Below are 13,338 nucleotides of genomic sequence, written 5' to 3'. Positions count from 1 at the left end.
GCACCTATGCATAGCATAGCTAACACTAATAATTCCTTACGTCTGAAACTCACCAGGTTTTTGCTTTGAATTATTCAACAACTAATTACAAATTTGTAATCTAATACTTACTCCGAAGGAACAGCCTTGGATTACGGGAAAACTCCACGGAGGGATGCCCTTTTTCTCCTTCCTTCCTTCCTTCCTTTCAATACAGAATTAGATTCCCATAAAATATATATATATATATATTTGGGTTAAGTTTTGGAAGCATTAGGAATTGGAATCCGTGTGGTGTGAAAACTGAAAAGTCAGGGCGTGGGCGTGGGCGTGGGCGTGGGACACCATCGGGAACGCAGCAGGTGGGCCGTACCTGATCGCTGCCCCCTCCAAACAGCGATATTTGCGGGAGTCCGACGTGTCAGCTTTCACACCTCCACCTCACGCCACCCCCCCCCCCCCCCCCCCTTTTAATATTATTATTTATTACAGTGAGTGAGTAGCTGTCGGGACCACGCTCTCACTGGGCCCCGCGTATCCTTCCCTTCCCCCCACCAACTTCCAAACAACTCCGCTAACCTACGCTTCCCCTTCCGCTAAAATGCGCCCCTCCCCCTCCGCCACCTCCCCCCACTGCGCACAATTCCCACCGTACGTACGTGTAAATAAAAGAAGTAACCCCTTTTTTCCCACTCGCATCATTATTTATTTATTAATTTATTACTTTTTTGGAGCTTAAGCAAAAAAGGAAAAAAAGGAAAAAAGGAACGGTTGAAACGGCCAGAATTGAAACCAAAGAATCAAAGAGAGAGCCAAAGAAAGAATAAATTGAAGAGGAGGATGCATGTGTGGGAAATTGGTTTTTGATGATAATTTTGGAGATTTTGTTGGGGCTAAGGCATGATTACACGAACACTGGCGTTATTGGTGGAGTTGCAGATTGGACAAGTGTGGAGAGATGACCCACAAACAGTGCACAGACACAGGTGCCTGCATGGCAACAGCAACACGCACGACTCCTCTTTCCAACAGTTCTTGCACCGTCTGTCCTCCTCCGAAATCCCCTTCCGCCCTCTCTTCATCCTCTTCTCCGACGATTCCGCTTCTTCCTCGCCGCCGTTGCTTCCGCAGCACGACTCTGCCTCCTCCGCCGCCGCTGCGGTTCTCGCCGGCCACTCCAATCCGGTCGCCTCGTTTTTCGCCTGCGACAGGACTTGCTCCAGGTTGCACCGGAGCGCATTCGCCGTCGCTTCGTTCGTCTGCGCCACGTCGCGCCATATTTGATTCTCCATACACAGCGAGTTCACTCGCTCTTCTAGCTCCCAATTCAGTTTCCCCATCTTCTCGATCTCCTCCTCTTTGTTCCTCAATATCTTCATCATCCCTACCTCTATCGCCTCCAAAATCCTCCTCGCTTGCCTCCTTCGCTTCTCTTCCACTTCCATCCTCACCTTCTCCATCTGTTTCCTCCAAAAATTATGAAAATAATAATATTAAAACAACCGCAATTTTCTCAACCAGACTAATAATAATAATTAACGCCTACTCAAAGAATTAATCAACTGAAATATAATCCTGAGAAGAAAGAAACAGCGTTCTGTACCGTACATGTTGGGATATCAATCGGTCGAGATCAAATTGCTGCTGTTGAATTTGGATGGAGATATCTTCGCCAAGAAAATAAAAACATCCGCAGTTTTTCTGGTAATGAGCAGGCGAAGGATAAGAGGTCGAGAGCAATCGGTTGATGGTGGAATGATCCCTTGCCCGCTTTCTCGGTATCGGAAGGTTACAGGTAATACCGCTGTCGGACTTCATGACAGCGGCGGTATCGACGGCCACCGCCGCTTTAGGAAACGAATCGATCGCTACAGAATTATACGGCGGAAACAGAGCCTCCGACGCAGCATTACCACTGAATCCTGTTAATGGCGCTCCGTATCCCATATCTAAGCGAAAACCTATTTCACATAACACTACCGAATTCCCTCACAATTAACCTAAATGAATCGATCTCTCTATATGCTCTTCTTCTTCTTCTTTCTTCTCAGTTCCGCGCTGGCTCTTGGCTTCTTTCTTAACAAATTCTTCTTCTCGGAACTCGAAATTCAGGTTTTAAGAAAACTTTTCCTGGAGAGAGAAATGAAACGGCCTGTGCATATAATGGTATTCGGCAGATTTAATCCGGAGCGTTGTATTTATAGGTAAAAGCAAAACAAACAGGGATCTGGTCAATCCCGTAATTTCAGGAAACTTACGAGGGCAATTCCGGGATACCCGCTGTCCAACGGAATATTGGATTGGTTCTTAATATTATTTATTTACTAATTTCCCGAGTGATGGAAAAAAAAAAAAGATAACGGAGGAGTTGTTATTTGTTAAATTAAAATTACTGACATGGCGAGTATCTGCCACGTGACATCGCGCACCAGTTGACGCACGTAAGGAGAGTGGGGGGTTTCGGGTACGGCGTAACCGACTTGTCGCTTTTTTTCTTTTCTTTTTTTTTTCCTATTAAATAAAATAAATCACGCGACTTGCGTGTGAGACGTTGCCACGATCTTTGAACCTTTCTCCATTTCTTACAATCAAATTTATTCGAATTAACTAAAATTAATTATCTCGGTTCAATTCACAAGCTCAAAATCCCAGCCGTCCAATTGTTACGATTTGTCCCCATCAAATAAATATATCAAAATGATCACAACCCTTCAAAATCCATCTTTTTAATTTCGAGTAATTGTCTGTATAAATACTTTTTTTTTAATGAATGATAATAGGACAAAAAAGAAAATTGTAAAATAATTTATGGAGGGGGCGACATTAATTACATAAGACTGTCAGAGTTGGACCAACATCATTGAGAAACTTTATAGAGAGAGAGAAAGAGAAATTGGGTCGAGAGCAGATAAAAAGTTGCTGGGAATTTTTACTTACAAAACTTTAATAAATTATTGCATTGCATACAGATAGTGGTTTTGTTAAACCACACCACGAAAAATAAAAAATTAAAATTAGAATTGGAAAAGCAATTTCTAAAAAAGGTGGGGAAAAGGGGGAAATGGGGGTGGTGGATGCTGGATGCTAGTTTTAGCATCATGAGTCATCTTTTACTTTATGTGAAAGGACGCCTAAGATTGCTGTCTCCTCCACAAACTAGTACTAAATGGGTCCACCACAAAAAACATTAACAAACAAAACTCATTTGATAATGTTCCGTTTCATCCTGATTGATCGTACAAATATTTAGATTTCTTGAGAAAATTAGAAACGAAAAACAAGACACGTGAACATTATCAAACAGGTCCTCTATTTTTCGAGAATAAAATATATGATATGATATTGTTGATGGTAATTGATGTGGGAGAGGAGGATGATTATATTTCATGTCCATGTTTGTTAGTGCTTTTTTTTTTTCTGATCATATCACTTTTTAAATGTCTGTGTGTGCCAAAGTTATCAAGTGCTGTTTCTTATATTCCACATGTGATCTCCACAGTCCACTCTTTTAACCCTCACGTTTCAAGATTCCCCACCACTATCTCTCTCTATCTATTTCTATCTTTGAGAGGGAATCTCATTCATCTCACCCACATCCCATATAGATAAAGTTTGAAGGGAAAATAAATAAACAAAATGAACCCCTTTGAATTTGTCTCGAGTTCACCCATCTCTGTCAATGATATTGAAGAAAGAGACAGACCAAGAGAAGATAAAAAAAAAAAAAAAAAAGGCTTGTTATTTAATGAAATAAGGTTCCCAAATGTGAAGCAACAAAGAAAGAGACATAAATCAATTTTTTCTTTCTCTGTCTAGATGGGGTAGTTGAGGCATCATTGTATTGTAGGACAAATACATTGCTTATGCTGGGGATGCTTTGGGTGTAGAGTAATAATAATCACTTCTCAATCTCTGCCACTACAACTTTATAATATATATATGTTGGAAACAGTGAAAGAAGAACTCAGAAAGTGAGAAAATAAATACCTTAACGCTGATTTTGGGGCATTGGTCCTTCAGTAGGGTACCCTACACTCTACTTTCTACACCCAAAAGCTAAAGGGGGGGTCTCTCAGGTCGAGATCAGGCTGCCTGATTTTCACCTACGCAATCAATGCTTGTGTTTCTTCTTGGACAGAGAGATTGCAAAATTCCCATAAGCTGTGAAATAAAAAGAAGTTTTCTTTTTTTCTTAGTGTTTTGTCTTCTTTTTTAATTAATGGTTGGGCCAGAGGTGAAAGTTGGGAGTTTCATTGCAAGTGCATATGGGGGTGAGTGGTAGCGTGGGGACAAAGTCTTTTCACAATGAATGAGAATACACAATAACAGAGATATTTGACTCCAAATCCAGATCCTAGTAGTGGAAAATGGAAGTTTGTTTGGTTTTTTTCTCTCTCTTTTTCTTTTTTGGTTCAATTTGTGGTGAGTGTGTGTGATCTTTCCTTTCCCAATACGTGTGGGTGTGGGTGTCAGATGTTTTAATTACTAAAGAGTGGAGTGAATTGTACATTTTCGGTAGTTTGTTTTGGAGCCCAGCCAGGGCAGTGCAGGCCACCATCAATGTCCTTCTGCCCTGTCCACACTTTCCTCACACATTTACTACCACTACCACTACACAGTACCTGCTGTTCATAACTCAAATGGCAGCATAAACACAGTTGAAACTCAATGAAACTGCTCCATCAAGATGAAGGAAAAAGGTTTGGCAGGTAGTTTGTGATGAGTTGTAATATAAAGTTATGCTACGAAACATAACCGATTGTCGTGGGTATTAGAGATATTTGGGAAAAGAAACAGGTTGAAGGATTTCGCCTTACCTCGAACCGAGGCAATGTACATTGCCCATGGGTGATGGTTGCTGTTCATAACGACGCCCTTCTACCTGATGGTTGCTGTTTGTTACCTTTTGAGCTAAATAAAACCCTGCAATTTTGAACAAGATAGATTTTGTTTGTATAATGTGACTCATGCTTTACAATTAATATTACTATGCTAAAGTTTAACTTATCAATATAAGATACGTGAAGCATGCCATGTTAAGGTACCATTTCATTGAATGGTAGAGTACATCACAATAATCTTTTAGGATACCAATGTTTCTATATAGAAAATGATGATTATAATAAATCAATAATGTACTACTATATTCCTGAAAATATGAATAATTGGTACATAAACTACAGAAAACATATCATGTTATAAAATATGAAAGTAAATAATACTAGCATTGCAATTCCAAGATAGTGGAGATTAATTTGCTTAGAAAAGGAAAGGCTATGATGAATTCTGAAAGAGAGTAGAACAGTTCTTTTTCTTGCACAGATGACAGAACCTGGCAGATGCAACACAATCACACTATTCAGTGCAATAGGGGAAAGGAAATAATTCAAGCCAATGGCCCATTTGCACTATTATTTGCACTTAGCAGACGCCTGAAACAATCATTCATTGGTCAACCATCGTACTGTAAAGCCTATTAAAATCAATAATTGATCCTCAGCAACCACAAAAATGTTTACACCATGATGATATGACTATCATAGAAATCTTGTATTTGACCCACATAGTAAGTGGAGTAAAGACCCCGCCCCCCCCCCCCCCCCCCCCCCCCCCCCCCCCCCCCCGATGAATGTTATAACTCATAAGGTACTACTATACAGAAAGCATTTATGAGCTATTATTTTTGGTAAATGGCCAGAAAAATGAAAAGAATGAAAATCAACATGTAAATCAGTTTAAAACACAGAATTGGCCAGGCATAATTGATGAAGTCGACTTCTTCAAAGTTGATCGCCCAGTGGATTTGACGGTCTCAGCAAAACAAAAATAATTTGGTCCTGCATTTATAACCTGGGAAAAGGAAGCTCAATGACGGATAACTATGATATAGTTAAATGACTGGGTACCTAAACTTCACGTAGTGATCAATCGAGCATGGTATCTCTGGTACTATCCCACAGCATCTTCATCACAGAATCTACACTGAAACATTGACCGGGCCAAATCTTTTTTGGAAAAGAACAGTGGTAAACATGAAGCCCATTATGTAGCTCGAGAATTACCCGTCAATGATGATCCTACTTGAAGCATAAGAGGGTATACAGCGCTAAATTCCTTGTCTCCTCTGGCCCTTACCTTGGTGGCATAATCGTCTAGGGTTGCTTTGATACCTTTCCAAACTTGATCCTCACCTTGAGAATCTAACCACAACGAATACTGCTGAGGAGTAAGTTTGTTCCTTTGCATCGGAGACTGCAACTCCTCAGGACCTCGAGAATATAGATGGTGAAGTATGACACTTGCTGGCAGATCATGAAGTAGTGGAGATGCCTCCAATTGAAACGTTTCCAGGAATATAAGAGGACGAAATGCTCGAAGAGCTCGATATGGTGCACCAAGTTGTTCTACAGGGAACAAATTTTGGCCCACAGCTAACTCCAGCTCAGCCATGTCCCTGGCCATTCGTAGTTTTCCTGATTCAGAAAGAGGTCTGACCAGAGAAGCATGCCTGATGAAGAAAATTAACACTCTTGACGCCATGCTTCTTACAAGCTGAGTGCAAATGTTTTCCGTTCCAGAGACGGTTGCATTTTTGGATGAAGGCAACAGCCTTGATAAGAACTCACTACGGAAGTGAAGAATGTACTTTTGCAGTTCCTCCATGTAAGGTGATGCATTATTGTCCATTGCAGCATTCATACCCAGTACACCGAAGTTCTGATCATGAATTTGCAATATACAAGACTCAAGACTGTCAAGCATAGCTTGGAATAACGATGTCACAGAATCACAGGCAACCCCATATATTGAACCTAATGATGGAGACAAAATATCAGCAGCAATAATGGGTAGCCCAGTGATCATAGATGACACCCGAGTATGAATTTCTTGCAGATGCTGACATAATGTGAAATTCTTAAGTTGGGCTGGAATTGCTGGACCACTTACTTGGCGTGCTTCAGGACCAGTAGATATCTGCCATCAAATTTCATTAATATGATAAAGTCACAAGTCAGAATGAGATATTCAAATATTGAAACATACTCCACCAACAATGAGAATTATAATCAAAACACAAATGTTCATGGTTCAAACAATCATAGTAAAAGAACGATACTTCCTTTTTACAAATCTCTCTGATTAGCTTCCATTAACATCATGCAACATTATCACTCTGGATATAACATCAACAAATCCCGTAACATGACAAATTTTTCCCTCTTATGAAAATCAATAAATCATTTCATTTTCACAAGTCAGAACTAAAAGATGTAAGAGGATTATTCTATTCACCAAGAACAGAACCAAGTGACAGTTTAAGAACTTGAACTACATTAAGTCCAAAAATCTGAGATTGTATTGATTGGAAAAGCAAAGCAGTAGTACTAGGAAGAAAATTTATCAAGTCCCTTTTTTTATAAGAGAATTTTGTCAAGTCCTATAAATACATATCACATGTTTCCCAGGTCATGTGAGGTCTTTATGGATGAACCATCAATTGCTGCTATACTAGACAAGTTGCCAAGTGGGGAAATCTTGCATAGAAAAGAGTATAGACATATATAGGATTATATACCCTAGCATATGATAGTATTGATTAGAGTATGCCAAAGTCACCAAGAAAACAAACTACCTGACATTCAGCTCTTTCAGCCAACAGCAGAAGAGCCTTGCCAACTTGACGCAACACAAGTAGAGTTAAACGACCATCCATTTGAACAGATTCAATCTCTTCCTGAATACGTGATATGATTTTTAAGATCTGTTCTTTCGAGGGGACGCTACCACGACTTGAGACTGGAAATATAGAGCTAACAAGATCAGATAGCCGACTCAAGCAGAAACCCAAGAATGCCGTCTGGAATATTTCAATGGCTGCAACCATCTGATCTTTTCCACTTGAACTTATTGCAGGCAAGACCCCTTTGACGTCAGTGTCACGAGAAATTCTTTCAAGAAGATTCTCTATCATTGAGAATAGTTTTGGATATCCCATAGTGAATATTTCTTTGACAAAGCTTGATGCAGTAAAAGCAGACTTCATTTGGCTAGCAAAAGCCTTCACAAGAGCCTCCCAAACTCGATCTGTTAACACGGAATCACCTTCCTAAACAATACATCAGTAATATAAGAAATTGTTTCTCAAATGGAGAAAGTTTACAACAGCTATACACAAAGTGGGAGTGGAATTAAGCATAACAAGGACTAATGCTGAATTTAAAAACAAAAAATCGTTTCAAATAAAGTGTGTGAAAGATTTTAATATCAAAAGAAATTACAAGACAAGTATCTCCACTTGTGTAATTTTCATTGCTCAAACGATGACCTACAAACAACAATTTGCACTGAAATTTCATAACGTTCAACCTGATGCATATAGATCGCTAATTTTACAATGGTAATTATCAAGATGTTTGTCAAAGAAGAGATACATCGGATGAGAAGTGGAAAGGAAACAATGACAACATGGATAAGCTTTAAAGCGTGAAAATTTGTTGAGATGGAAACCTGTCCAAAATTTTAATTTCATCATCATTATTGACTCTCAATTAGTAGAAGAATTTTCAAGATGGTTAACCAACAAACCATTTAATTTATTGAATTTTATCAGTAAATACCATATTATGGACAAACTTGACAACAGAAAAATTCAGCAGCCCGCAAATTTAACAGCCCCTTCACTATACATTTCACTTCTAGACTGTATTCAACTAATGCCACAACATGGTCACGAAATTCAAATGTGTTCAGTTTCTCTGTTCCGTATTCTATATTTGTCGATTAGATACAGACATCAATCTGCCAAAATGTTTAGCTAATGGAAACCGAGTTCCAGATAACTAAAGAAGCAGTCCAAATAAAAATCATCAGTAGCTATATCTAAATCATCACTAGTGAGTTTAATTATCTATACTACAGAACAGATTTCGAATACCACTTGCCTGGATAACCTCGTCAAGCAGCAAAACATGAGTAAAAGGGTCACGTTTCTTCGATAATACCCTCTGCAAGTGCCAAACAGCTATAACAATTGAATGCAACTGATCCAAACAAGTTCCCAACCTCTGCCAGAGCGCCTCCCTTGCCTTCGCACCGCCACCAATCTGTGGCGTCCCACTTCCCCTTATTCCTCCCGGACCAAATCCAGTTCCAGCAGACCCCGAAATCGACTTCATATCCAATGCCACACTCACGCTCTTCACCCCCATACCCTTATACTTAGTCATTAATTGCTCTATTGTTGCCTTCAATTCACCAAGATTATAAAATACCTGCAATCCAGTCCCCACCTCGGCTTGATTCAGACCCTCCATTCCTCTCTCTAAAACCTTCATAGCCTCACTTCTCAATTTATCCCCAATTTCATTGACCCATTTCAACTCCTCATCAATGACATCAATGCCCGCGAGGTCGAACTCATTGCAAAGACTTAAGATCTCGCAGTGCAACTGTGCAGCCTTGGCGAGATCCAGCTTCTCGGGCTCATCGGCAGAGGCAGAAGCAAGGTCGCGAAGCTTCTTCGACAAACGGAGGGCGCGGATCGTATGCTGAAGGAGTTCTGTAGTGTGGTGAAGATTGTAGAACTGGATGGTCTTGGTAGAGATGACATTTCGGGGTTCGGAAAGTTCGGATCGGACGCGGCGCACAGAGGATTGGAGGGAGGAGACACCGGATCGAACAGTGGAGAGGGCATTCTCGGCGTGCTTTAGAGAGGAGAGTTGAGAGAGTAGGTCATTGTGGCGAGAGAGGACCTCACTGCGGAGCTGCGATTCGAGGAGACGGATGGCCTTCTGCAACTTCTCTGCGGTGGAGGCTGGCGAACCGGAGGAGAGTGCGGCGGAGGAGAAGGAACTGGAGGAGAAGGAAGGGGAGAGGAAGGCGGAGAAAACGGGGTCGGAAGCAAAGGAATCCAAGGGGGACGTGGTAGTGGCAGTGTTAGCGGAGTGGGGGGAAGTGAAAGTTGAAAGACGATGAATGGGGGAGGAGCCGGCGGCGGCGGCCGGAGACGGAGCGAGGGGAGATCTCTGAGACTGGAACGGCGACGGTGGCGCTGCGGCTGGAGACGCCATATCGGAGGGGCGGATTTCCAGACGTCAGACGGAATTGCCTTTTCTCGTTGTTTTCCTGAATTTGGAGCATTATAAAATAAAATTATTGCAGTAAAAAATAAATATACAGATTCTATAAAATAAAATTAATGGTTTGGTTTTATTTTTTGGTTAGGGTGATGTGAAAATAAGTAATCTAAAAAACCGACACATCGACCGAAACCCTCCCACGAACGACTGGTCGACCGAAAATGTTGAATTTAAACCCCCTCCCAAGTCCCAAGTCCCAACTACTTCATCAAATTTTTAGGTAAACATATGATGTAAATAAACATGTTAAAAGCATACAGTAGCTTTAAGTAATTAAAGTTTATAACTTAAAAGTATAATTCAACTAGAATTAGGAAAAAAAGTTAAGAAATTATACCTTTATTTTAAAGAGTAAAAGTTGAAATCTTTCTTTCTTATCATCAAACTTACAACAACAACAAATAAGTGTGAAGATTTGGTTTTTTTCTTTATTTTGATTTTTTATCTAATATTTGTCCTATATTATTTTTCAAGATATAAAATAATGGTTAAAAAAATATTATTTATACATACAACGACTAAATCATGTGGAGATAATTTTCCTGCCATCTAGATATTTTAATCGTGAATGCATTAATCTAGACATGTCTTCTTAGTGCAAAATTCGAACCGATCCATGTTCCCAATCATCCATTGCAAATTTGACTACGGGCTATTCTTCAAGAGGTTCATCTACCCGAAACTTTGAGATGCATTAGTCTGGAGGTGGAATCAGATCCCCTCTTTACTATTCAATCCCTTACCAAAACTAGTGTGATAGTATACGAAATAAATTGGATGAAGGAAATCCTTCAAATTGTGATGGCCTCCTCTTCGATTCACTTTCTGCATGTCTCGAGATTACTCAATAAGGGTTTTAATTTTCTTTGCTAATAGAGCTCTGATTCATCACGCAAATTTTTCCTTTGTGTAAGAAACTTCCTCCGATGGTTGCAGGCTCTAATTGACCCTTTATATATATTTTGAGACAACTTATATTAATTTTTTTAATTTACATTATTTTTCTCATGGATGATTTATGAACGAAGTGTTGAGACTTTTTTTTGCCTTCAAATTAAGTGTGGAGTAAAATTCTATCTTGATAGAAGTAAGAATAGACCTTTTAAAGATATTCGACTCAAATAAATAATATTTTGTGCATATCCCAACTTTTTCATTAGTATTTATAATATTTACACTTTTCTATTTATATTAATTAGAATATCAAATAGGACGTAAACTCTGAGTACTCTATCAATCTCGTGCAATTTCTTTTAGTATATTATACTTTACCAATCTCACTCTTAGAATATTAAATATATGGGTGGAAAACTTCTATCGTCTTAATGATATTGAGATTATAGTTAATCAAAACTTGCATATAATAGGCTTGGTTCATCTTAAACGTTTGAGATATATTGTAATGAATTTGAATTTTGTTAATCTATCTCATGATCTCGTTTATGTTCAACACATTTAAAAATAATAATAATAATAACAACTTATATAAATAAAGGATACCTCTAGATAAAGTATACCAGAGAGTCCAAAAAAATATGAAATTAATATTATGCAAACGTGGAAACATTATGTTAATTACCATCGAACTATGTTCGCTTTACGATTTTATTTATTTTGTTAATTGCTATCAAAGCTTTTAAATAATAATTGCTTTTTAGATATTAAATTAAGTATGAAAACAGCCGTTTACAATTTTTTTTTCCCTTTTTGAGACAAAGCCATTCAAAAAAGTATAATAAACTGCCGTTTATGTAGGACCACAGCCATGACAATAATATAACAAAGTAATTTACACGGAACAACATTTAATTAATTTTTAATCACCGTTTGTGGAAAATATTTCATTTAATGATTTTTTTTTTCTCTAAAGTTTCATTTATGATTTAATGCTTTATTAGTTGAGCATAGTTTACCAACTTATTAAATAAATTAATAAAAATACATCTAAAAAATGTTTTTATTATTTTTTTATTTCGTAGCTCTATGCCATCTTAAACATAAAAAAGCTACCAACAAGCTTAAGATTGTCTGTCAAAAAAATAAAAAATAAAGCTTAAGATTGAGTCAATTTAATTTATATATAGAAAAAACATGCATTAATCATTTGAGTTACCAAGCCACGGATTTCGCCTAAAGACAAACTATTTTGAAACTGTAAAAGAACCATGTATGACCATCTAAATTGGAAAGATAAGAAATAATGGAGTGATATTAGTTTCTTGAAGTTACATTTGAAATACAAACAGAAACCCCAAAACCAGATTAAAAAGAAAAAACTAGAGGTATTGAAACAGAGGAAAAAGACATGTAGTCCTGGACCAAAATCCCAACGAAGAAGAACATAGAAAAGAATGAATAAATGAAGAGGGAAAATTCAGACATGACCCCCACAGCAGAGGAAGAAGAAACAGAGTGTGGAGACCAAAACAATGGCCTCCACGACAGAAACAATCTTGAAGAAGACATTGTCTATGACATTAATCATCTGGAAATCAATTGGGTTTCTTCTGAAGAGCGAGAACCGCCATGGCCACAGCTCCTTCCTCACCTTCTTCAACGACCACGCCTTCTTCGTCTTCTTCGACTCCATGAAACAGAGATCTCTGTTCTGTTTCTCTGTGGGTGTTTCCTTTGAGAATGGGGGATCAAAAATGGGCTATAAATAAATAAGGGGGGATTTTGCCACTCTGTCTTGTGAGGAAGCTCAAGAGTACAACGTATTTGCTGGCAAATAATATTATGTATGGTGACGAAATCTATGCAATTCCACTCCAAAAAAAAAAAAAAAGACGCCATTTTGCCCGTTAATTTTGTGTCCAAAAGTGGATCCGGATTTCATTTCCAAGTAACGTTAGCCTTGGAATGGGCCCCCAAATAAAACAAAAGAACAACGTTATACAATTGTGCCTTTGTTTGAAAATATGTCATACATTAAGGGCTAAATTACAAAATTTGTTTTGTATTGTAGGGGTTTAGTTTTAATTTGGCTCCTTTTGTTTGAGCATGCTTTTAATTTGGTTCCATGATTTTTTTAAAAAAAAAAACCAAGAATTCAATGTAACGGATTTTAGTTGATGTAGAAATCAAAAAGGAAATTTAAATGATGAGTAGATTAAAGAAGAGTTTCATATTCATAATAAAAAAGATGAAATTGGTTTATATATTTTCTGCATTTGTGTGTTTTTTTAAAAGGCACGCGTGATGAAGTAGAGGTTCCACA

The 13,338-nt window shown here is 38.3% G+C and overlaps 3 protein-coding genes across 4 annotated transcripts; all 3 read right to left on the bottom strand.

The window, feature by feature from the left end:
* Positions 1-786: 786 nt before the first annotated feature.
* Positions 787-2,159, bottom strand: LOC111018014 (putative BOI-related E3 ubiquitin-protein ligase 2). The gene is made up of 2 exons (XM_022293937.2): positions 1,588-2,159; positions 787-1,439 (listed from the first exon to the last, which is right to left on the bottom strand). Exons 1-2 carry the CDS (start codon positions 1,924-1,926, stop codon positions 873-875), a joined length of 906 nt encoding a protein of 301 aa, XP_022149629.2. The 5' UTR covers positions 1,927-2,159; the 3' UTR covers positions 787-872.
* A 727-nt stretch (positions 2,160-2,886) lies between these two features.
* LOC111018066 (Golgi transport complex protein-like protein) lies at positions 2,887-10,157 on the bottom strand. Of its 2 annotated transcripts, XR_015789281.1 has the most exons (4): positions 8,918-10,157; positions 7,613-8,082; positions 4,797-6,954; positions 2,887-4,140 (listed from the first exon to the last, which is right to left on the bottom strand). XR_015789281.1 is itself a non-coding variant. In XM_088120708.1 (3 exons), the coding sequence occupies exons 1-3, from the start codon at positions 10,047-10,049 to the stop codon at positions 6,022-6,024; spliced, it is 2,535 nt and encodes an 844-aa protein (XP_087976834.1). In that variant the 5' UTR covers positions 10,050-10,157; the 3' UTR covers positions 2,887-6,021. The 2 variants fall into 2 exon arrangements, 1 of the variants encoding a protein (XP_087976834.1); XM_088120708.1 differs by having other exon boundaries at positions 2,887-6,954.
* A 2,143-nt stretch (positions 10,158-12,300) lies between these two features.
* On the bottom strand, positions 12,301-12,851 carry LOC148212702 (uncharacterized). The gene has a single exon (XM_088121135.1). The coding sequence runs from the start codon at positions 12,706-12,708 to the stop codon at positions 12,493-12,495; it is 216 nt and encodes a 71-aa protein (XP_087977261.1). The 5' UTR covers positions 12,709-12,851; the 3' UTR covers positions 12,301-12,492.
* Positions 12,852-13,338: the final 487 nt, after the last annotated feature.

Source organism: Momordica charantia, assembly GCF_013281855.1.
Source record: "Momordica charantia cultivar OHB3-1 chromosome 2 unlocalized genomic scaffold, Mcharantia_2.0 BLBB01000002.1, whole genome shotgun sequence".
NCBI lineage: Eukaryota > Viridiplantae > Streptophyta > Magnoliopsida > Cucurbitales > Cucurbitaceae > Momordica > Momordica charantia.
Note: the sequence above shows the minus strand (reverse complement) of the source record. Positions and strands in the feature narration are given on the sequence as shown.